The 26,037-nt window shown below is 40.2% G+C and overlaps 1 protein-coding gene across 6 annotated transcripts in view; it reads right to left on the reverse strand.

Annotated features, from left to right (window-relative positions):
- Positions 1-25,293, reverse strand: part of LOC138761833 (glutaminase kidney isoform, mitochondrial-like) — an 82,277-nt gene extending 56,984 nt beyond the window's left edge. For 3 of the 6 annotated variants that reach the window (XM_069934642.1, XM_069934645.1, XM_069934644.1), the window contains exons 1-6: positions 25,024-25,293; positions 22,494-22,538; positions 18,477-18,576; positions 15,491-15,612; positions 13,727-13,856; positions 12,437-12,516 (exon numbers count right to left, since the gene is read on the reverse strand). In XM_069934642.1, coding sequence (XP_069790743.1) covers positions 12,437-12,516; positions 13,727-13,856; positions 15,491-15,612; positions 18,477-18,576; positions 22,494-22,538; positions 25,024-25,244 — 698 coding nt within the window. In that variant the 5' untranslated portion in view covers positions 25,245-25,293. Of the gene's footprint in view, positions 1-12,436; positions 12,517-13,726; positions 13,857-15,490; positions 15,613-18,476; positions 18,577-19,175; positions 19,247-22,493; positions 22,539-25,023 lie in introns of those variants that run through there. The other 3 variants (XM_069934646.1, XM_069934647.1, XM_069934643.1) reach the window with 3 other exon arrangements.
- Between the last annotated feature and the right edge of the window lie 744 nt (positions 25,294-26,037).

Genomic DNA, 26,037 nt, shown 5'->3' on the forward strand with positions numbered 1-26,037 from the left:
GCAAGGAGGTTGGACGTTCCCCTGTGTGTCCGCAAGGAGGTTGGACGTTCCCCTGTGTGTCCGCAAGGAGGTTGGACGTTCCCCTGTGTGTCCGCAAGGAGGTTGGACGTTCCCCTGTGTGTCCGCAAGGAGGTTGGACGTTCCCCTGTGTGTCCGCAAGGAGGTTGGACGTTCCCCTGTGTGTCCGCAAGGAGGTTGGACGTTCCCCTGTGTGTCCGCAAGGAGGTTGGACGTTCCCCTGTGTGTCCGCAAGGAGGTTGGACGTTCCCCTGTGTGTCCGCAAGGAGGTTGGACGTTCCCCTGTGTGTCCGCAAGGAGGTTGGACGTTCCCCTGTGTGTCCGCAAGGAGGTTGGACGTTCCCCTGTGTGTCCGCAAGGAGGTTGGACGTTCCCCTGTGTGTCCGCAAGGAGGTTGGACGTTCCCCTGTGTGTCCGCAAGGAGGTTGGACGTTCCCCTGTGTGTCCGCAAGGAGGTTGGACGTTCCCCTGTGTGTCCGCAAGGAGGTTGGACGTTCCCCTGTGTGTCCGCAAGGAGGTTGGACGTTCCCCTGTGTGTCCGCAAGGAGGTTGGACGTTCCCCTGTGTGTCCGCAAGGAGGTTGGACGTTCCCCTGTGTGTCCGCAAGGAGGTTGGACGTTCCCCTGTGTGTCCGCAAGGAGGTTGGACGTTCCCCTGTGTGTCCGCAAGGAGGTTGGACGTTCCCCTGTGTGTCCGCAAGGAGGTTGGACGTTCCCCTGTGTGTCCGCAAGGAGGTTGGACGTTCCCCTGTGTGTGCATGGGTTTCCTCCGGGCGCTCTGGTTTCCTCACGCATTCCAAAGACATACAGGGTTAGTAGAGTAATTGGACACAAGGGTATATATGGGCAATGCAGGCCACAAGGACCTGCTACCGTGCTGTATCTCTAAATTACACTGAAATAAATTGGATCAACACAGAAAAATTGCATAACAGGACATGTTTAAACAGCTCATACTCACTGCATTGAAATCAAATGCAGGAACCAGTTCAAACAGGGATTCTTTTTAAAGAAGTTACTTTAGATACATATCAGTGTGTAAATTGGAAGCAGGCTTCAAATCCCTGTTGACATACCAATAGTACTGCTACAGACCAGGAACTTTTCAGCTACTGTGCATTGTTAATTTTAATGCCATGCCAGATGAGCTGTGTCAGTTCTTGGGTGGTTTCTGCTAGGATAGTCCATGAAGTTAAAAAAAAACAAACACTGGGAATTGGTCTGTGTATACACACACCTCCTTTATGGCCATTTACAGAAGACTGGCACACTGAAGTTGTGAAAGAGTATGCAGCTCCCACTTGCTCTCCTGGCTGAAGTTCATTTCCACCGAGGTGAAAGACTATAAAAAATAAAAACGACTTAAAAACAGGTACAAGGTAGAAGTCTCAAAGAAGTGTAAAAATAACTTGTTCCTCTCACCAGTTTTCACATAATCCTGGAGCATAGGTCCACATATAAAAAGTCACCCTCCGGTACTTTCCCAAGTGGATGCTATGCAGAACTTAACAAGACAGATAAAGTGTTCAAATGGTTGCAAATGAAGCAAATAGTGTTGTCCTTGAGATCTTCTCACACATGCATAGCATTAGCCAAGAGCAGGAACATAGTTTGTCCTTTTCCCTGACACTCTTACACTGAAATGCCTTCCTTGTCCCAAGTCATACAATTCATTGCAAATCAGAGATTAAACATGTGATCTTCCAATTCACATCATTTAGCCATTCACCAAATAAACTCTCAACCATTAGTCAAAGCAGTCAGACAGCTGTATGGCACAGCTAAGAACTTATTAGGAACCAATGCCAGTCAAAAGAACCCTCAAATCTCTGTACTAGTCAGACAGTTAATGCAGCCATGAGTTTGCAAATTTTGTTTTAAATAAAACTTCCCACAACAACAGTTCACAACTATGTCATTTAAAAATGCTCTATCTTGAGGGAGGGGGAAAAAGCATAACATTCAAAAGCTGTGAATGGCAGTAATTTCTTCAATTTAAATGCTTGACATTTTTCTCCAAATTAAGCAGAACCTCACTCTCCATCATAGCATACCTAAAAATAAATTAAATCTTGATATTCACTATTCTAAAACCATGTTTTAAGTTTTGTGAAGACGAGGGGGGGGGGGGGTGCAGTTTGCTTCCTTTAAAACAAATCAAACAAAGTTTAAATTCAAAAGCAGAAATGACCTCAATTCAAAATAGATCAATTCCTTTAACAGTGGATAATAAAACTCTACATGTGTGGTCCCATAAAGGGATTAGATATGCAGAAGATTGCTATGTTCAAGGGCAATTAATGTCAGTTGAACAGGTCAAAAATAAATACAATATTCACAATACTTCTGCTACTTTCAATTAAGAGGAGTCTCCCCCCCACCCCCAGAGATGAATTAGGATCAACCATGATGTTACCAGAGTGCAGTGAAATGGAGATTCTGATTTGAAAGGGGATCACAAAGAAATTCATATCAGTAATATATTCTCTACTTCAAATCGGGTACTCCTAAACCAGAGTTAATATAAATCAAAACAAAGATGGGAATCAGATTTGAATATCAGTATTGGTGATAAGAACTGGTCCGATATATGTTAGAACTACATGACTAGTACAATTAATGCAAGATATAAACTGGTGCAATATAATTTTTTGTATCAGCTACATCTTACCCCGCGGAAGTTGCATTAATTAAATTCCAATATATCTGACGTATGTTTTAGGTGTGAGGAAGAAACAGGTACCTTTTTAACATTCCACCTGGTCATGCACAAAGTGAAGCCTTTTTGGGAAAATTTAAGAATTTTATTAAACCAGATCATTGGGAAACAATTGCTACAAAGTCCAGTATTGTTTCTCCGAGGAAATATTATGGACACAAGACCCAAAATAAGGCTGTCTAAGTATCAATTAGAATTTCTTAAAGTTGCATTGGCAGTAGCCAGGAAATGTATTGCAGTTACCTTGAAGTCCGATTCCCCTCTGGACATAGCCCGGAGGAACATGGAAATGCATAGTTGTATTCCTTTGAACAAAATCACTTACAAGAAAGAAATATACTATCTTTTTGCAGGTATTGCAGCCATATTTGCATAACCAGGGTTGAATATTTAAGAATATTCTGTTCCTGAGTCTTTATGTCCCTGCTTGTTTCCATATTTGAGATTCAAGAAAAAGAGCTAGACTTTCTGAACTGAATTCCAGATCGTGAAAGCTCCTTTTTTCTTTCGTGATTCTTTTTCTTTATTCACTTCCTCTTTCTTTCACTTCTATTTTCTACCTTCTTTCTTCTACGTTGGAGACTCATGGGGGGGGGGGGTGGTGGAGGATGGATGGGGATAATTGGAAACTATCAATGATTTTTTTTTCCTCTTTATTCTATGTATCTGTAATGGTTACAGAAACAAAATTTAAAATAAAATATTCAAATAAAAAGCAGAAATCAGTGTAGTCTTTCTTGGCCAATTTAAAACAAAGTATTTATTCCACTATTAAAATCTGGGAAGTACTGTATTATTTATTTTAGCAGCATTCCCTTCAATAAGGTAACTGTTACAGTACTTTCTCGACTTCACAGCCATCAATAAAATTGCCAAATTTAAACATGTTGAACTTATTTTAAAAAGTGACCTATAAAAACTGGAACACAGACATCTAGATAGATATTAGTTTGAAAAATGAACCACTCACAATGCATATACATTTAGGGCACACTGAATAAAACTGAATAATTTTAAACAACTTCAACTCTAAAAGGACAAAACACAAATACCATATTTTTCCCCCACACGCAGCTCAGAGTTATAGAATTGAATTCTAAAAAGATTCGTCAATTTTATCAGTGATATTCATTAACTCATCAATAAATTTATCGTCTCACTAGAAACAATCATTAATATTGTAGGATTTGAACATGAGATATTCAAACCTAATTGAATTATTGGCTCCCTTTGAAAGACAATTCCAAGTGATTTTCCCTCTCCCCTCCCTCAAGTGAAATAATTCTCATTTAAAACATGCCCAGCCAAGGTCTTAAACTTGCAGAATGTCAAACCAAGTTTAAGTTTATTAGACAGTCAGACAGCACAGGAACAGGACCTTCAGCCTACTGAAACCATCAACTTCTGATTGTCATTTATCCTATATTAATCTCAAATTTTCCCACATTCTCAACAACTACTTTTCCCTTTGAAAAGCACCCCCAACATAAAAATTATACCACTCCCCTATAATCTACAGATTTACAGCAGCCAAATAGCCAGCAACTTGTGCACTTTTGGGAGTTGACAGGAAACCTGAGCATCCAGAGGAAACTCACAGACCCACCATCACAGGAAGAAAATAGAGCTGCTGCCTCAGGCATTGTTTAAACAAAATACATCTTGGAAGTTGCACTGATCTGATTAAAACCAAACTAATAAAGTGCTCATCATTCATTCAAGGTATCCATCCATTGCATGTCATCATTTTGCCCTTCTGATTTCCCTCTTAAGTGAAATCCTGCACTTCCTGTTCTCATCAAGGGATTTGCTTGATCCTGACTTCCTAAATCTAACACTAGCATTCTATTTTCCTGAGAGCCTCAATATCCCTTGCCAATCAGGGCTCCCTAAACCTACCAGCCTTGCCCTTTACTCCAACAGGAACATGAAATGGCTGAACTCTAGCTAACTTGCCTTGAAAAACTTTTTACTTTCCATCTTGCACCCATCTTTGCCCAACCACCTCTTGACTTAATGCTCCAAAATCAGCCTTGTCCTAGTTAAGGACTTTAACCTGCAGACTAGCCCCATTCCTTCTCCATTACCATTTTAAAACTACTGGAGTTAAAATAATTGGACCAAAATGCTCCCCACTGTCACAGTTTCCCTAGAAGGTTCAGTTTTGTATCTAATAGGGTGCTCAATATATTGATTTAGAAAGCTCTCTTGGACATACTTAAATCCCACCCATCTAAATCCTTTGAATTATGGGTGCCACAGTCACATGAGGAAATTAAAGACTCCAGTAACATCACTCTACTCTTCCAATTTCTGTCCACTATCTGCCTATAATATTCCAGTCTCCTGAGCCAATCTACGCCCCGCATTCATCAGCCTTACCTGTTGTGTCTCTGCATTTATTTCAAAGCAAATTAAAACCACAGGTCTTTCCACTCACTTTGCCATATACGGTACCTGATAACCATGCCAATCTCACTTGCTCTTCAAATACAGTATTTGGCCCCAGCACTACTCTGTGCCCCAGCCTCAGGTCAATCTAGTTTGAGCACTAGAAAATCTTCCTGCCAGAACATTGTTCCGCTCTAGTTCAGAAGGAAGCCAAATGATCCAAGAATCCCTGTTCTAGCTGGTTACGAGGTAGCAGATGAAAACACATCTCTGCAGTGATAAACTAATTGAAGGCAGTTATGGGAAAAACCACCCCACCAGTAATAGAAATACAAGTCAGTCAGACAGAAATAGGAAAGCAAAAAAATCCCAGTGTGGAGACAAAGTCATATATGGCTGACAATCTACTGTCAAGCTTACATCACCTTTTGAAGAATCAAGAAAACAGGTTGAGATTGCACATTTTTACACCAACTCCAAAAGCTGAAATGTGCATTATGCATATGTTACGACAGACCATGCACCTACGATGACCAGAAAATGATACCCAGGCTCAGGTAAATCAAACTATCAAATTTCCTGGGTGGGCTGGGCTTCTCAAGTATGCATGATCTAAAACATGCATAATTTTTGATGGACATTTTGTAGAAAAACAGATTTCAAATCCTACATTATAATGACAGCCTAAATGTTCTGCCTAAAGAAAGCTCTTGGTGCCTGCCACATTGACCACCGTCAGTGGGCTGATATCGCCTCCAACCGTGCATCTTGGCGCCTCACAGTTCGGCGGGCAGCAACCTCCTTTGAAGGAGACCGCGGAGCCCACCTCACTGTCAAAAGACAAAGGAGGAAAAACCCAACACCCAACCCCAACCAACCAACTTTCCCTTGCAACCGTGTCGGCCTGTTCCGCATCGGACTTGTCAGCCACAAACGAGCCTGCAGCTGACGTGGACATTACCCCTCCATAAATCTTCGTCCGCGAAGCCAAGCCAAAGAAATGTTCAGACCAGAAGTAGACAAAGGAGAAAACCCTCAAACAAATAACAAGACTTCTCAGTCTTTTCAATGAGACATTTTATGTCAAAGTACAGAAAGTTCTATCGAAAATTACTCAGATTTGCAAATTATGAGTCTAGAGTTCAGATTTCATCAGCTGATAACCAACAGACTTGAAGCAAGCATCAAGAACAAGTGGTAAGTTACAGATCACTGTAAAATTAGAAGTCACACCCAAATATCTTCAAATGAATCTTGATCAGAATCCTCAAACTACATTCAAGAAAAGAGCATAAAAAAGTTAATGATTCTTTTTACTCCCAGTTTCTTTTAAGTGAGCAAAAGTATTGATAAATATATTCACCCAGAATCCCTAGCAGCAGCAGCAGGACATATACACTCTTCATTTACCTATCTACTAGGTCCATGCTTGCCAGGGACTGAGCTTCTGGAGAGGATTTGTAGATGTATGGTTTATTGTCACGTGTAACAATGTAAAATCTTAGGTTTTCATCCTATCCAGATATTGCAAAAAGTCACTACTCTAGCATAGCCAGAAAGTTGCTCTTTGATCACAAGTAATAACTGACATGGCATACTGCCCTAAGCTGTATTTCAGTGACAAGACAGAGTATAGAAAATCTGGTGGCATGGTTCCAGAACAACAAGCTCTCCCTCAATGACAGGAAAATATTGATTTCAAAAAACAAAAACATCCCAGTGTTCAACTATGGTGCTGTAGGGAAGATGGTAAAAAACTTCAAGTACATATTATCAACCTTTCCTGGTCAACCAAGAAAGTGCACTAAAGACTACTTTCTCAGAAGCCTGAAGGTATTCAACATGTTCCTGAAGTCTCCTAACAACTTTGACAAATGCACCATAGAAAGCATACTTTCCAAATCTATTGCAGCAGGGTACTGCTCTGCCCAGGATAGCAAGAAACTGAAGAGAACAGCAAATGCAGCTCAGGCCATCACATAAATCAACATTTCCTCCATCTATTTCTCTCACGGTCTCATAAAAGCTATTAAAATATTAAAAGACTCATCCTACCCCCATCACACCCTCTTCTCCACTATCCATCAGGAAGTGCTTGAGCATGTGAACCTTTGGATTCAAGGCAGTTTCTTTGTCGCTGTTAACAGACTCCTGAGTGGATCACACACTGGCAAAAGATGGTGCCCTTGTATTATCTTATAACTATATTTTTCACTATTCCCTGCAGAATGTTTTTGCACGTTTCTCTATGTCCAGCAGTACCTGTATTTGACTACTGTTACCCTACTCTCTATGCAGTAGTCTTATTTATTTGTCCATTTGTGTGTTATTATTGCAATACTTTCTACAGATGTGGGATTGCATGGATAGCACACAAACCAAAACTTCTGATCACATTTTAGGGCAGTGACAATAAAACAATTCAAATTCAAATCTACCCAAACAGCAATCCAATAACCAAAGTCATTGCCCTATTCTTAACCAGCATAACAATGTCTAATATTCAGATATCAAAAGTGTTATTTACATTGAAATGAAAAATTTAGAATCAAGTCTGCAACTAACCTGGTTGCTGTAGGTTTAACAAAGAATTTCCAATATAGCTGCTGGGAAGTTAGAGGACTTTGGAACATCAGTACTAGGATCCTTGCAGAGTTTAACAATGTCTATTTTACAACTGCACTAAAATGAACATTCATCAGGAAGTTCAGGCCTTCCAATTTTGCATACTCATTCACAAGTCTTATGCTTCCTGGCAGTGAAGGAAATATCTGGAGTTAAGTGTTAAATTGCTTGGGAAATCCAGATCTCTCTCCTTTGTAGCAAACAATATTGTAGAAATCACTCTCTCCTTTGTAGCAAACAATATGGTCCAATCCCAAACGTGGCCTGAATATACATTTGAAAATGTGACAGCACTAAGGGAATTCATTTTAAAACCATTCTTATTTGTTAGCTATACATTTATACACAGAACAAAAATCACCAGCAACTAAAGTTACTATGGATTAATCATGAAGTTTGCTTTAAATATTCATCACATATCCTGCAGTAATTAGTCACTATCTGTGAAAGTGTTCAGATCTCTGAGAATATTTTGCGCTTTCCTCAGACACTCCTTGAGCAAAAGTTCATTCCTTTAAATTCCAGCATCTACAGATGGTTTTACTTTCCATTGACATCATGTTCTGTGCTGCAGAAACTGGATAATCCACAAATTAATCAGCCAACCTATGAACATTTAGTGTTTTAATATTGCAGTAAGACATAGATCATTATGGCAGTTTGGCAAAAAAGCATCAAAGAGAAACTTAAATTCAGAAAAGTGCAAGGTAGTGCAATTGTACAGGTCCATAGGATTTGGAGAATTGTGCAGTGTATGAGAATAAAAGCAATGTGTAGGTTACCACATCTTCTACAGAGAGCAAGGCAGGGCAATCGGATGGCAAAAAGGCACACAAAAAACATTTTCTTTTAATTAGCCCAGGCAGAGAACACAAAGGCTGAAATGCGATCCTGAAATTCTATACCAAATTTGTTAAGCCATCAGTCGAGTCTGCACACCTTCTTGCAGAAAAAAGGTGAATGTAATCAGAGACAACATGAAGTTGTGTGAAGACCAGAAAATTATGGAAAAGTGAAGAAAAATTGGATGTCAAGAATGTTTTCTTTGAAATACCCAAGAAGACTTAATGGAGATTATATCATCATGAGAGACTGAGATACCATGGACCACCAAGACTTTGTCCTTCCAGCAGGAGGAGAAAAAAGCAAAGGAGCAAAGAGTTGAAAGTAATGAAGGAATAGAGAGATGAGAAACTATTATACTCAAAGGTATGGTAGGTGCCAAAGGTATTACTAATGTTTGAAATGGTTGGATGTGCACTTGAAGAGCTGTGACTGACATACAAAGAACTAGAAGGGTATGATTCAATTATCTTGCTCATTTTCTACCAGCAGAAGCATAAAAAATACATTTCCCCATGTTGTATTTTTCTAAGATTGTTCATCCTATGAGGAAGTTGTTCAGAAACACATGAACTAAAGAGCTACTCAAATCAGTAAACTTTGTTCTATAGTAAAAGCTAGTGCTCCTAGATGAAGTGGAAGTCAGGAATTTGCATAGGTTTATAATACTTCTATTTCATAGTGGCAATTTATTTGTTCTAGAGTTTTGTTTTTTTAAATAAGCATGGAAAGCAAATTTGAAGCAGTTGAATATGCTGAGCTTTCACAAGTCCAAAAGGATCAACTTCAGATCCAATTATGTGAAGCTATATGGATTATAGAAATCATTAATACAAAATTGATCTAACCATTTACTCAAACAGTTCCTGAAAACCCACCTGTTTCGCTGTACCTACACCGTTGATATAGAATTCTGACTAGCGAAGTAATTCTGTCAAAAAACATCAATTTTTATAATAATATAAAACACCTGGCAGCACATTGTGGTGTCGATACACACCAGTAAGAAATACCCAAGCTATGCTTAAAGAGATTCAAGGTTAGAATTATGAAAGACAGCTTGTGAAACTAAATCCAAACACAAATTAGGAACAATATTTAATGTTTCAGATGTTATGTGAGAACAAGGCCCAGGGGAACGGTTGTAATTTAATTCCGCAGTAATAGAAACTGGAAAATGAGAATAACTGAACAGTTTGTTGCAGTGATTTATAGTTATAAAAATTGCATTTTGACTTTATGCTAAGTTAAAAGAACCATTTACTCTGGGAAAAGGAAAAAAACTATTCAATGTGTCATGCAACCACAAATACTGACAATTGGTTTAACCTATTCAAATGAACCAAAACTATTTTGGTTCGGAAAAATGGGGTTCAGTATCTTTGAAGGAATTGATCTTACAAACAAGCAGGTTTTATTCTTTGCTGCTCAATTTGCACAAGTTCTGCACTGTAAATTGTTGATGTTTTCTGAACGTTGGAAGGGGAAAATGATGGAAAAACAAGTTGGAGAAAAAGGAATACAACTATTTCTGCAATGAGGTAATCAAGAAGAAATGGGTGGAAAAAAACTTGAAATTACTTTATTATTTCAAGTTAACATCTGCAAAAGATTTATATTTTCAAATTTATAAAAGCTTGCCATACTTGAAATAAGTGCTTCCAAGTTTGATCATCTGGATTAAAGATCTCAAGTATTAAGATGCAGGTATCTTTATAGGCATTTCAAACAATTTCACTTTACCTACCACATAAAGATATTCTTTTTCAAAAAGTTTCTTCTTCTTTTCTGTCTGTCAGGGTGTACATGAAGAGATTTGTAGTTTCAATCAGTTTCCTAGCAAACAAGGGTCTAAAATGTAAAGCTGACCCTATTTTGAGAGCCAATGGTAATCTCATGCCACATCCCACATGAACAGCATGGCCTGCTACCTCATAATCCAATGGGCAGCCAGGAAGTTGAGCATGTTCTTGATGCAGAGTGGAGGATTTTGATTCAGCAGCAAGCCCCAATGTATTTAGAAACGCATGATAATAAAATGATCCATTTCCCAATCACTCAAAGTTGCTCACAAGGATGAGAAGGGCAAGCATCTAGTTTCCCCGAACAGAATATTTTCAGTCTTGTTTAAATATTAATTGAAATAAAATAAAACAGAATAGGTAACAAAGGAAGTAAAGCAATTCCAATGTACACACAAGAACAAATTTCTAAGAAGTCACAGTCCACTTTCAGGCAAATAATTCTTGATATACAGGAGGGAAAGGGGCAGAAAGAAAAGACAAAGGACAAATTACGGCAGATGAGCAAAAGAAAATGTAGTGATAGTTCTTGGCCACGAGTCAAGATGTGAACTTTCCAGGTTGAACCCAAAGGAAAGTCATTAAGTAAATCACTACCAAAAAAAGTAGAGGGCTGATTTTAGAGTTTGTAATTTTAAAATAAGTTGGCAGGATGGTGACTACAGTAAACATGCAGTCCAAATAAAGGATCAATTTGCAAAACATCTATGTAAGCTTATAACTAGCCTTTTGGCATTAATCATTTTCAAGCAGAAACGCCCAAATACACTTAGAATCAATACTGTATCAGATACTTTTCATCTTTGGTGGTCATCTAAATAGTTGAATGAAAAGCAGAGTTATGCAATTATTCCGGAAGAGAATGACTGCAAAATGACTAATTTTTTTTTTAAAAAGATTAACAATCTCCAAAACCAAAAAGCTTCTAGGGCGAGATGAAATTGGAAATGTAATCCATTAAATCTCTCAAAAGTGAATTTAAATCATACCTATATCGGTCTAAATTGAAAAGTGGCATATCTATAGATTTATTTATTTCTAATGGGTTTGAGAAGATATTGTTAAAAATTCCACAGAAGAAATCACTGGCAAATGAAAATGAACAGAATTTTTCACGATTTGTTTTAAATGACACAGAAGAATATCTCTATATTTGATGATACCATCAAGCTAGGTAGTACAACAACTAGATACCAATGGAAAGTTGCAAAATGACATCAATATGTCAAGTAAAAGTGCAAAAATATGTGGTGTTCAATGTTAAACTGAAATCATTCATTTTGTTCCAAGAATCAGTAGCTGAGAACTGTGAAGGACAATGAAATTTAGGGGTTCATGCACAGAAACTAAAACTAAATTACTGGACTAACTCGTACAATAAATAATTGAAAACAATACCAACCTTCATCTCAAGGGGGCTGGAATAAATAACAGAAGCTATACTACAGGTGTATCGAGATCTGATCAGGATAAATTAAAGTACTGCATTAAATTCAGGACAGTGCATCATCAGTAAGATACATGATCTTCAGAGGGAGCACATAACAATGCTATTCAGATCAGAGAAAATTGCTTTCCTCAGATGTAGAAGATTAAGCACAAACAAATTATGATTAAATGATTTTGATAAGTTAGTTATAGAAAAACTAAAATTAAACCAATATAGCCAATAAAGTTGAAATGCATACTAGCAATGATTTAATTAAATATCGAAACTTAAACTTGTTTCTATATCCTTAACAATAAGCAAAGTTATTTTATAACAGTTAAGCCAATAGAAAGATTTTTTTTGAAACTTAGTTATTTGAATTAAGTGGTACATACAGACAGCAACAAATGTACAATTAAATAATAATTCACTTAAACTTTTAAATTCAACGGATTATTATTATTTTTTTTTTTAAAAACACCATATTTAATGTTGCTTCCATTTCCTTTAACGTAGACTAAATCAAGACATTGCCAAATCAGTATAAATGCAAAGCATGCATTTCCCCAGATCCAATCAAAGATTTTTAAAATAGTTTTGTATTTCTTACCTTTGTCCATCCACTGTGCACAAGGACACACCCCACAAATCTGGGCTAAACTTAGCCAGCTGTGGAATATAATCAGCAACCTTTCAGAGAGAAAAAAATGCTTTATGCAAATTGGAACACCGCCAGAGCATAGTTTGTATTTTCCTCCTTTACTGTGCTCAATTTTAATACATTACACTGTACCCCAATAGAGCATTTTAATACATTACACGGTACCCCAATAGAGCATTTTAATACATTACACGGTACCCCAATAGAGCATTTTAATACATTACACGGTACCCCAATAGAGCATTTTAATACATTACACGGTACCCCAATAGAGCATTTTAATACATTACACGGTACCGCAAGAGCATTTTAATACATTACACGGTACCGCAAGAGCATTTTAATACATTACACGGTACCGCAATAGAGCATTTTAATACTTTACACGGTACCACAATAGAGCATTTTAATACTTTACACGGTACCGCAATAGAGCATTTTAATACTTTACACGGTACCGCAATAGAGCATTTTAATACTTTACACTGTACCGCAATAGAGCATTTTAATACTTTACACTGTACCGCAATAGAGCATTTTAATACTTTACACTGTACCGCAATAGAGCATTTTAATACTTTACACTGTACCGCAATAGAGCATTTTAATACTTTACACTGTACCGCAATAGAGCATTTTAATACTTTACACTGTACCGCAATAGAGCATTTTAATAGCGACCCAAATGCAAAAGAAGATACAAAATAAATTACATTGTTTTTTTTAAAAACATTTTATTTAATATTCCATACTTTCAGTAACTACAATAATACCGATAATCAAAAAAAATCAAATTGATTGCATACATGATGGTTTTCACCCACCCCAAAATCGCTCCCTCCCACCTGACCTTAGCCACCCCCCCCAAAAAAAACCAGTATACATATTGGAAAAAAAATTTTTTTTTTTTTTTTTAAATGTATATGGATATAAAAAGATAAGAAAGGAATGAGAAAGTAAAAATGGATCTTTGGATTGCAGATTCATCAGTTCTAACATAAACAGAAGAGAATTTTGCAGGGCTAGAGGGACAGAAAGGGTATCACTACAAATTTAATGTTTGAGTGTACGGGTGCGACTGCATTATTAACTCATGCAGATGTTGTCACACAGATATTAAAAGCTTACCAACAGCAAAATGAAAACAAAGTTATCAAGCTTTTGTCGAAGAAATATACTCTGAAGGCTACTTTTAGTTGTCTAATGTCCAATTCTTCAGTGTATTAAATAAAAATTTACCTTTCCTCCTGTCATTTTTTTGGCAATCTCAAAAAGACCATCGATATGGGATGCAAATATTTCAAAATCTGGAATGACGAACTTCCTCCTGAAAGCTTGAGTCAACAGCACGATATTACTTCCAACACATCTGAAGAAAACAAAAAGGAACTTATTATGACAGTATGATTGAAAGAAAACTTCAACTCACAATTATGAACAAGTTTAATACAAAATAAAAACAAATAATATTATTGAGCTAGCAAAACCTGGAGAAATCCTTTTTCGATATTTTAAGCCAAGTGACTATAGAGCAGTTCTCACATTTTGTTTGCAATTTCAACATCTACATTATTGTGATCTGGATTAATTCAAATCCATCAATTTGAAAAATAAAATGTTTACAATTTCATCTCAATCTAAAGTTCTAAATTTTAGGAGTCAACATTTTTTTTAAATGATTAAAATATATTTAAGAGGACTGGACAGATCTATTGGCACAAGTTCACATTATGGTATGACAGAGAGGGAATTTTGAATCAATTTAGATCAAATCATCAAAACTTAAAAAAGCTTCAGTAAATGTATTCATGACATTTCTGGATTGTTGCAAAAACCCATCCTTTCAGGAAAGAGTCTGCCATCTTGGTCTGGTGTACTTGATTAAACTTGATTGATGAATGATATCCTGTAACCTTGTGTCTTTTATAAAGGAAACAAGTAAATTATTATTTAGATGCATTATTTTTAGATGTGTTTAATATTATATCTTTGGGTAGACGTGATTTTTAGGAGCTGTGTATTATGCGGTTATGTATGTGCACCATGGTCAGGAGAAACGCTGTTTCGTCTAGTTGTTCACGTACAGTCAGGTTATAATAAACTTGAAAATGGCTCAAGGTACTCCATTCAAGGAAAATAATGCTGACCTTGTCCATTAAGCCCATAGTCCACGAATAAATAAAAATAAAACAAATACAAACGCTGCTGCACATTTAGCATAGCAATTAGTGCAACTGTGTTACAGTGCCAGCGACATGGGTTCAAATCCAACGCTGTGTTAAAAAGTTTTTATGTTCTCCCTGTGTCTGTATGGGTTTCCTCCAGGTGTTCTGGTTTACTCCCATCCTTCAAAAAATGTACAGGAGTATTGGGGCTGCACAGGCTTGTGGGCCAGAAAGGCCTGTTAACATGCTTTCTGTCTAAATTTTTTTTTAATTTAAATTTCATGTTAGGTAGCATCCATGGAAAATGAATCAACAGTTAACATTTCAAGTCAGAAGACCCCATGTCAGAACTGGGAAGACAGAGAACAAAATAATTACAGAGGATAGAAGAGAGATAATTAAGCTAAAAGGAATCTGTTGGTAATAGGTCAGAGTTACCACAGGAACAAACTGATGATATCTGGTCAAGAGGTGAACAAGAGTTAGAGCGAAAGAACATTAACAAAAAAATTGCATGTTTATACTTCAGAATTCCAGCATTTACTCTTTTAATCTTCAAAATAATGCTTCCTCCAAAACACCTTATGCCTTTCAGATTATGTTGTTAAAATTGGGAGATGTTGATATATTCTGTAACAGTCAGTGATGTTATCTCCTTGTTTATTGATGGAAAATGAAAATTAAATATTAAAAAAATTGGTGTTTTCTTTTTCTCCCTTAATTCACCCTCAAACTTCACTATTTTGAAGTCTGAAGAATGGCCCAAGAATAATACGGAAAAGTGAAGCACTAATTAGCTTGAGACATTTGGGAAATATGGGTTGAATAAATCCTTCACTTTTTAAAGAGTTCTTTGTCAAGTAGAACCCCATCAGAAGCTGCTTGCACATTTGTTCTGAGCATATCCATACACTCCTTTAGACGAGGATCAGATGTACGCAATCCTGTTGCTTTTAGGACCTGTAAGAAAACAAAGCAGAATCATTATTACCAGATTTTACTAAAATGAAAAGTTCAGAATCCATATTATTGATCTTTGTTCACCTCTAATGTTTAAAATCTGTATAAACTGATGAGAAGATTATTCTCTGCCCTATACGGGTTTCTGAGGGCTTGACGTTTTGCAGTACACCATTCAAATTTTGCAACAGTGGTAACCCCTCTCAAATATTCAATGCAAAAATGGAGATACAAAAAAAGTGTGGGAAAAATAATATTTAACTGATGCACAAGGTGCAATATTGCATCAGTAGCACTCTTACTTTTGAAGTTAACAGAATATGCAAAATAACTTTTCCAAACTACAGTTGTACCTCTCTTATCCAACACTCTGTGGTCTGGCAACTCCCATGGTCCGGCACATTTGAATCTGCCTCCTTAGTACCAACTCCTTACAGACAAAGTGGTGCGTGAACCCCGATCACTGGTGCCGTAAAGGTTGAATCTGCCACGATCAGGAATGGGGTTTGAGTCCTGCACTGTCTGTAAGGAATTAGTACAAATGGTGAGAGATTCAATCTTTACAGTGCCAGCAATTGGGACCAGGGTTCAAATTGTGCACTGTCTGTAAGGAGATTGTACTGACATCTCAATCTCTGGCACTGTAAAGGCATTGAGCTAACCGCTACACTAACCATGCCATCCCACAGTATTATTTCTTGTTTTAAGTTTTGTTCTACCTTTGATATGTTTACATGGAGGTTCCCTTAGAGATCAATTTCTGTCTTCCAGTATTTTCTGTGTTCCAGCAACGGCCAGGTCTAAACGTCGCCAGATTACCGAGGTACAATCTGTATTTTGAACAAAATTTTCTCCACCTCCCTTATTGATATGGTATTCTACACCACTGATAGCTACTCTTGACAATCCCTTCCACACCATCTCATCTCTCCAAGCGATGCCCCCATGGATTTTGCCAATAGTAACCAATCTTCATGCCTCTACACATTTTTTTCCAGAACGTTCATTAAATTTTTAACAGGGCCCTAGTTCTTCAGCTAGCAGTAGCTGATTGACAAAATGTGGCCAAGGTGATGATGAAACTCTCTACAAAGGAGGCTTTCCTGCATAGAAGCAACTTCTATTCTTCTCCCCACAACACCATCAGAATCAATGTGGGTTGATAACCAAACGACAACGTTTTGAATGACCCTACTACTTTGGTACATTCTATACCGATTTCACTAACATGCATCAGCTTTGAACATCTCCCTTCCATTCCTCTGATTCATTTGTCTTCTTTCTTCTCTGATACCCAACTGAGCAATACACAAAATAGAGTGGAACCCCGTTATAATGTTTGGGTCCAAAAAAATGTTTTCCTCGCGGCAGCCCCCGGTCCTCGCGGCAGCCCCCGGTCCTCGCGGCAGCCCCCGGTCCTCGCGGCAGCCCCCGGTCCTCGCGGCAGCCCCCGGTCCTCGCGGCAGCCCCCGGTCCTCGCGGCAGCCCCCGGTCCTCGCGGCAGCCCCCGGTCCTCGCGGCAGCCCCCGGTCCTCGCGGCAGCCCCCGGTCCTCGCGGCAGCCCCCGGTCCTCGCGGCAGCCCCCGGTCCTCGCGGCAGCCCCCGGTCCTCGCGGCAGCCCCCGGTCCTCGCGGCAGCCCCCGGTCCTCGCGGCAGCCCCCGGTCCTCGCGGCAGCCCCCGGTCCTCGCGGCAGCCCCCGGTCCTCGCGGCAGCCCCCGGTCCTCGCGGCAGCCCCCGGTCCTCGCGGCAGCCCCCGGTCCTCGCGGCAGCCCCCGGTCCTCGCGGCAGCCCCCGGTCCTCGCGGCAGCCCCCGGTCCTCGCGGCAGCCCCCGGTCCTCGCGGCAGCCCCCGGTCCTCGCGGCAGCCCCCGGTCCTCGCGGCAGCCCCCGGTCCTCGCGGCAGCCCCCGGTCCTCGCGGCAGCCCCCGGTCCTCGCGGCAGCCCCCGGTCCTCGCGGCAGCCCCCGGTCCTCGCGGCAGCCCCCGGTCCTCGCGGCAGCCCCCGGTCCTCGCGGCAGCCCCCGGTCCTCGCGGCAGCCCCCGGTCCTCGCGGCAGCCCCCGGTCCTCGCGGCAGCCCCCGGTCCTCGCGGCAGCCCCCGGTCCTCGCGGCAGCCCCCGGTCCTCGCGGCAGCCCCCGGTCCTCGCGGCAGCCCCCGGTCCTCGCGGCAGCCCCCGGTCCTCGCGGCAGCCCCCGGTCCTCGCGGCAGCCCCCGGTCCTCGCGGCAGCCCCCGGTCCTCGCGGCAGCCCCCGGTCCTCGCGGCAGCCCCCGGTCCTCGTACTCACTTCTGGCAGCAGCCCAAGTTCAATGACTTATCAGGTTATATCCGGAGTCACATTAAATCAGGGTAAGATAGCATTACTGGTTTTTTTTTCCTTTTACATTAAGGTATGCCTCACCTTCTACCTCAATCCATGTATGCTCTCAGTGTTTACAACATTCCAATCCTTCCTTTGCCCTTCACTTCAAACATCTACCCTCAATCCAAATACAATTTTAACTGGTACCCTCAGAAATCATGTAAATTGCAAATGTGCCACATCCAATTGCAGTACTGTACTGTATTTTCCTTATACCTACATCTCCCTTCCAATGCAACCTCAGTGGTGGCATCAAGAAAATACAATTATTCACTTTTAATTACTTACACTTCAGATTACAACATAATAAATTCCCAGTTATTTAGCATGAACAGGAAGAAGTCTCCTTTACCCATCCACTTGCACTAATCACAGGAATCCTTTGATGGTGAAAAGACTTCAAATTTTAGTTAGCTATTTAAAGCAAATTTAGCATCAAAGCTAGCATGTCACAGTAATGAAAAAGTTAACTGAAAGAACATTTGGTCATTCACAGAAAACTTACAGTTATGAACTTGTGTATTGGAATCCGCTCCTGCCCTTCAGCAATTGTATAAAACAAAAGATCTTCCAGGCTAGGGAGAAGGCCTGCTTTATGTTTTTTCCTGGGGATAAAAGCATACAAATACTTTGACTCTGAAGAGGCACAAAAAAAAATTTAAACATTTTGCATGCATCACACTTTGGATCTTGTTATTTGCCATAATCTGACTTGTACTTTGTTCACAGTTAAGTGAATAGGGAACAGCTTTAGTTTGCAGGCTAAGTTTGCGAGTGAAATCAAGAATATATAACCTATTTGTAACAAAAGTCTGAAGACTAAAATTATTTAAACCGTTTCAATCTCTGCTTTTTAAGGTTATGAATGGAACAATGGAAATACAGCAGTCTGTCTGGGAGATAATGACAGAAAGGTCAGAATAAAGTGTTAGAAATTTCAAACAGATGGCAATAAAATGTGCCACAAGCAAAGATCAAATAAAGAATGCTTCCTTTATTGTGGACCATGGGAAACCAGCAGGACAATAGTCTTGGGTTAAGGGCTTCTCAGAAAGACAAAGATGTGTAAAGTGGCTTCCTCTTGAACAATAAACCATGTACTGCGATTTGTAATAATATCAACCAAATCATAGTTGAAAATTGCAGAAAAATATACAATCAGTCATAATGGGCTAGATCAAGCTCACCATTACTCCCTACTTACCCTTCCACTCCCCATCACTTTGAGGCCTCACAGATCCAATAGTTCCCAAAGACTTGGCTGCCTTAGGAAGCCTGTGAAACAAAGCAGGTCACAAGCAACCACTAGGAAAGTGAGGCTTTGCCCCAGACAACCCTATAGCCTCTTCAATGCTCACTGACAATGGGTTTAAATAAAGTTTAAAAAAACATTTAACATCTTTGATAAACAAATTAAAATTGTTTTAAGATTTAAATTAAATCACTTGACTGCATTTAATTTTTCAATCAAGGCGACTAACCCTGTTTAAAGGAAGGTCGTACTATATATCCATGATATAACAAGCCAGATATGAACTGCATCCAATTTACAGGTCACACAATAATCAATAATGAACTTAATGGCACTGCAGTTAGCCTGGCGATCAGAATGACCAAGGCTAATATCGATTGCATCGCTCTCGACTATTCCACCAGAAAATCATCTTTCTGCATCACCGAAATACATTTACTCAACTCAAATCTTCTGTTCCAAACTGCTCAAATCTTAATTGTAATACCCCGTCACATGGCTCAGTTTTCTACAAGAATGAACGCAATGACCATTAGATCCGATATAGTGATGTTCCACATCTCAGCAATTAACTACAGAAATTCAGTTCCTCCATTCCACAAGCTGTATAGATGGAGATGAAATTATTACTATACACAAGCTTTCCATTCTTGCCACTATTTTCACATTAAAACATAACTTTAAAAAACATTGCTGTTACAAGAGTCAGAGGCCACAGACAAAATCTCAGAGGGTGACAAAGTGAAAATCTTGGAGATGTTTTGATCTGGCAGAAAATTGAGAGCAATTTGGAAAATACAACAATGACTGGCAGATTGATATGTGGCCAGATTAGGGACAATTGAGGGGGGTGTGGAGGGGGAAAAACATTTTTAGACTCTTTTAAGATCAGACCACCAAGTCCAGAATGTATGATGAGAAAATTCAGGCAATGTTACTTAAGTAGGAAACTGTTCAAGAGGCCATATGGACAAGGGACTAACAAGGCAGCAGTTGGCAAGCACGTAGGTATAGAAAACAAGCACAGGCAAGTAACAACAAAAAAAATGTTAATGGAAGCCAATTTGTCTTATCAATCATTCACAGAATGAAATTCTTGAAACAAAGGAGACTGGACAAATAGTGAACATCACCATCATGGTGGAAAGTGCATGCCGGGGGGGGGGGGGGGGGGGGGGGGGGAGATAATGCAAACACCGAGAGCAACCCACTGTAATAGCAGGAAGCTGCCAGTGACAAACCATTTCAATTCTGCACCCCACTCCTATAACACATCTGTCCATAGCCTCATGCACAGACCAAGGACACCCACAAATTGTAGGACCCACATCTAATATTCCTCCTGGGCACTCTCCAACCAGATGACATTAACATCGACTTCTGTTTCCATTGACCCCCTCCCCTGTCTCTCTCTCTTCTTCCCTATCCCTCGGTCTCCTTTGCTCCAGATCTCCACCCTTTCCCTCTCCATTCAAAGAACTAGTTCTTCCCCATCACCTCAGCTTTCTTCTCCTGCCCCTCCCACCCATATCCACCTCTGACCTCTTACCTATTCTCCTGAATGCCTCACCCTGACCCTCCCCCAACCTTCTTATTTAGACACTTGATCATACTTTGACCAAGGGGCCAGACCCAAAATGTTGGTTATGTTTCTTTGCCATAAAGAATGCTGCATGACCTGAGCTTCTCCAGCAGTTTTGTGTATTATTTCAGAAAGTGCCCAGAGCAGCATTTTCAGCGAGAATGTTCACTGATTATTGTACATTTCCATTGGCAGTTTCATACAAAATAAATTGTCAGAAGTTAAAAAATCATTTAATAACTGGTCCTAAAGACTTCCTGCTATATCCAAGGCACAACCATATTAAAATATTCTCTGCAGGACAAGTATAACTTCAACAACTTCTGCACTATCCAATATAAAGCAGCCCTCTTAGATGCCATCCCATACACCAGCTGTCCATTCAAATCACTCTCACACTGGGCCCCCCCCCCTCACCCCACTGGCCACCTGACACTTAATGAACAAAATGCCCTCTGATTACTTGACGTTTTTCAACAGCACCTTCCAAACTCATAACTTCTACCAGTTAGAAGAACATGGGCAGGTCTTCAAATTACACGCTAACCCCCATTTAAAAACCCATCTTTTTCAGTGTTATCAGGTCTAAAAGTTGGAACTTCCTACTCAGTAGTATTTAAAAGGAAGCACATCAGATGGAACTACAGAAAATGATCAGCTCAACATCACCTACACAAATGGGATTCAAGAGAGACAATATCTGCTGCCATTGTCAGTAGCAACCACCTCCTATATCTTGTCCTTGGAGTTTAATAGGCTCACTTTTCAAGGTCATATCACTAGCACCTCTCATGCTTCAGTCTTGGGTGTTTTTATTTCATTACTGCAAATGCTATTCAACAAAGTTTAATGCTGTACTTTTGTCCTGCTTTTGGTGCAGTCATCTCAGATTATCTTTTACAATTACATTCATCACCAGATCATTAAAGCTTTGGTTTAGTGTGAAGAATACAGTAAATACCCTTTTCATGGTATGCTGCCTTAATAGAATTCAGATGGAAGTAATTAGTCCACAGTAAAAATCCAAATTACTTCCTTGTCCATCAGAAAGGCCATTTTTTTTTAGTGTTTTTTAATAAAACTCCACATTTCTAGTTTCTGAATCGAGGAAATAAATAGGATTCTGTTCTTGTCAGAACTCTTTCCAATTAAGCAAGCACGAAACAAGTTAATATATAAAGTGCATCGCCAAATTAAAACTTATTACAGGAAGAAAGAATATATAATTTGACATTTTCACAATACCCAATTTAGATAGTAGTCAGAAATTTGATGAAAATAACTACAGTGATCTTTCAAAAGTTTAAAGCGTGCTCTTTAGTTTTACTGGAATTTCAAATAAGATTACAATTAAGAAAATATTTCTCAGGGCAGTTGATCTGCCTGCTGTTTGTGAATTATATCTGACCAACAGTCTCTCATCATGTTTTTCTAGGCAGATGTGTCTGCTGAGTTGTAAATTGGAAATGTGGAAGATCGCCAAGGCAGATGTCACACACTGATTAAAATTTCTGCTGTCATTCGTGATTCACATTTCTCAAAGGTATACCATTTCAAAAAATCCATACAACACAATATCATTATAGTTCCCTGGATAAGAATCAGTATAATGCCCAGACTTTAATATAATTCCAAATACAAGTCTTGCGGGAAAACCATATCAATCTCCCAACAAACTGAAGCCATACCATTTAGTTGTTCCATCATGCCTTCTATGTTTCCACAACATGGATCTTGAACAAAAGGCAGAGTTGAAACAATTCAAGCAGTTTCATAAGTGCTTTCTTTATACAGCTTGAGTATTTGCAAGCAGGATTAAACAGCCAAATTCAGCTCCAAGAAATTATTAGTATCCAGGAAATGATGCAAGATTGGTTGAATATTCTCAAAGAAATTATTCTAATTGGGAACTACAATCAGTCAGAAGAAGAGTGATCATCCACAGCAGAACTTCAAAGGCACCAGAAGTGCACTCTCCAATGAGCTAGCATTGATCCCAGCATTTAAAAATGGATAGCTCCCAATGGACACTTTGATAAAAATCAATATACAAACTTTCAAGCATCAAGACTCGAGGCTGCATGTGAAAGGCACTACACAAGATGACGATACAAGAATCTGGATTCAAATGTCAAACTTCAGAGTCCTTCGTGGGCTACAGATAAAACCTCTAATTAGATTGCATAAGGTCCTGCCTGTCACTCACTGTTACAATTCAAAGCTGTGCATAGAGCTTATAGGTCTAAAGTTAACTTAGCTAGTATTCACCCTAATATTAGCTCTTTTTGTGACAGATGCAAGAATGAGGACATATCATTAATTCATGTTTTGGTCTTGTTCAATCCTTGTCAAGTCTTAGGAAGAGGTCTTTCATACTTTATCAATAATTATTAATGTTAATCTAGCACCAGACCCATTGGTGGGCTTATTTGGGATGGTTGAAGAGGGTAGTGAAATGGTCATTAAATCAATGGCTCCCTTATTGCAAGACGAGTTATTTTGATCAGATGGAAAGATCCTGCCCCACCCACTCGTAATCAATGGTTACATAATTTGATGTCAACATTGGAGAAAAGAAGGTATTCCATAAACTTTCCAAACCTTTGGGGGTTCTTGTTTGAACTATTTTCATTGCCTCTAATGGGAATCTTAATCAGATTATTTGTGATTCTTGCAATTATAAGCTTCTTTTTATTTTTACTGGGAGTTTTTTTTCCTATTAATACTGTTGTACTAGTCTTATGCCTATTTATTTATGCATGTACTATTACATAAAATTCAATAAAAATATTGAAAAGAAAAAGATTGCACATGGTCCTAACCAACAGGTTCCAGAATACTGTCAGTCAGAAAATTTAGATTTTCCTTGAGTGAGCAACAGGCCCAACTCAACAAATTCTAGGCCTATTGTTAAATAAAAATTAACCCAAATCTGAGAATTATAGCAATTATATAATTTAAAGAATTTATCATCCTCCGAATAACCTGACCTGATAATGTATATTCCAAACTTATGTCAGGATGTGTGAAGATAAAAAGCAAATCACCAACAAGAGCTCATGGAAGCAATGCTGAGAGGTGCCAAGCAAAGATCGCAAGATTGGTGTCAAAACTGAAACAGACGGAGGCAACAGCTCTTGCTGCTGGAAGAACAAGATATTTGAAACATCAAGACATATGGTCACATGAGATCATCAAGAAAAGCAAACCTACACAAATGTAGAAAAAGCAAGCATATGAATCATATGCACTAAATAAGGCCATTCAGTCCAGTTACCTCAGAATTAGGCCCATTGTACTTCCCCTCTCCCCCCATAATTTCAGTAAGATTTAAATGGCTCATGTATTTACCCAATTTCGTTTTTTATGGTTATGAATGAATCAGGTGCTTCCAGTCAGCAGAGAAACATATTGTGGATTTCTAGTTCATTTTCCCTCAACAGCTCACATTTTAACCTCAATTTTTTTTTTAAATCATTTTTATTGTTTCAACTCCAAGGGAAGCAGCCACTTCTCTTACCTCAACTCAATTTGCTGAGGTCAGACATTCCCATAAACGTTGAAGGGAGGAGGTGAGGTTCTATATGAACTCCTCATGCAGAAATAGAACCCAACATCTTCAGAGTTTTCCAAAAAGAGAGTGAACCCAACCAAGCAGAACTCGGCAAATGGATGCAGATATTATATTGGTTATTGGAAACGTTTAAAAAAAAAATCAGGTCCAGAGCAAGAACGATGAGCCTTTGTGAAACAATGTTGTAATTGAAGTATCGAATTCAGTTTTGGCACAATTAAAGACGCAAACATTTTCGAAAGGAAAAGCGGTGGCGTCGGTCTTGTGGACAGACGGAGAATGAAACAGAAACTCCACGGGCAGAGGGGACAAGGACTGGAGGACGAAGTGAAAAGGAACTTGGAGAAAACAAACTGTTTAAACGTCGCCTGCGGGTTGGCGTCGAGGATCCAAGGTCAGGATTAGAAATGAGGTTGCCCATTCAAAGGCAGCCGCCGACTGAGGACGTGCGCGGAGGTGCGGCGCCCAGGTACGACGGGCTGAATGGCCTCCTTCCACCCTGCAACCGCCCCGGGGTTTCTCTGGTCATCTGATGCACCACCATGGGATGAACTAAAAACACCAGAACCACAGGGATTTGAACCAGTGGATTACACCGTTTCCACGTGACGCTGCCTGCCCCCACCCGGCCCCCACGTACTTACTTCTCCAGGGCCGAGTTCTCAGACGTGACCGCTTCCCCCTGCTCCGGCACGGCCTCAGACGAGCTGTCCGTACTGTGGGTCGCGGCCCCGAGCAATCGCCCCCCATCGCCGCGGTGAAGCAGAAGATGCTGCCGCAGGCCAGACTTGAGAGCGGCGGCGCCCGTTCCCCTCCGCCCGCTCTCCAGCAATTCCCACAGCAAGAAGGCCCCCTTCCGCAGCATGATGATGGCGATGGGAACGGGTGTGGGAGGAGGGGGGGGGGGGAAAGGGTGTGCGCGCGTGTGCAGCCACCCACGCCAAATCCGCAAGGCTGCGCGCACCACTCCCCTCTTCAAGCAGCCTGGGTGAGAGCCTGCCCCGCCCCGGGCTTGGGCAGGCTCTGATTGGTCGGCGTGCCGCGTCCATCAGCGCGCCCCCTCTCCGCCCCCTCCTCCGGCGGTGATGAGTCATCGCGGCGGCCACGTGTGTCGTCTGCGGGCTGGTCTCTTATTTCAGATTCCCATGCCTTCGTGTCGTTAAAGGGCAAGCTGGAAATCGATACATTCCAGGGTCACATCCGCTCGTTCTCTGTTCGATAAGAAGGTTGGAGAGAGCAGGAGATCATAGACACACGGTTCCCAGCCTGCTGTTCTTTCCCTGCCTTAGAGGTGGGGTTGAATCTGGCTTTTAACACTTGGACTCCCAGAACATTCTTGTGGATTCTTACTAAATGTGTTTAACTTCTAACTTATATGTATGTACATCTGCTCCATACACCTGGAGAAACGCTATCTTGTCTACTATCGCGAGCATGGTATGAAGGCCAGGATGACGACTAACTTTCTCTTTTCCTTCCGCTCTCTCCCTCTCCCCTCCAGCTTTGAATTCACAGAGCCACCTCCTCCCCTGATTAATTCTCACCTTTCCTCTCCTGTCTTCCTAATCCATGTCCAGTTCTCCCCTTTTTGCCCGTGGGCAAAAAGGCCTCCTGGCCTTTCTTCTCTTCTCAGCTTTTTATTCAGGTGCCTGTCTGAT

Source organism: Narcine bancroftii, chromosome 4 (genome assembly GCF_036971445.1).
Source record: "Narcine bancroftii isolate sNarBan1 chromosome 4, sNarBan1.hap1, whole genome shotgun sequence".
NCBI classification, from domain to species: Eukaryota; Metazoa; Chordata; class Chondrichthyes; order Torpediniformes; family Narcinidae; genus Narcine; species Narcine bancroftii.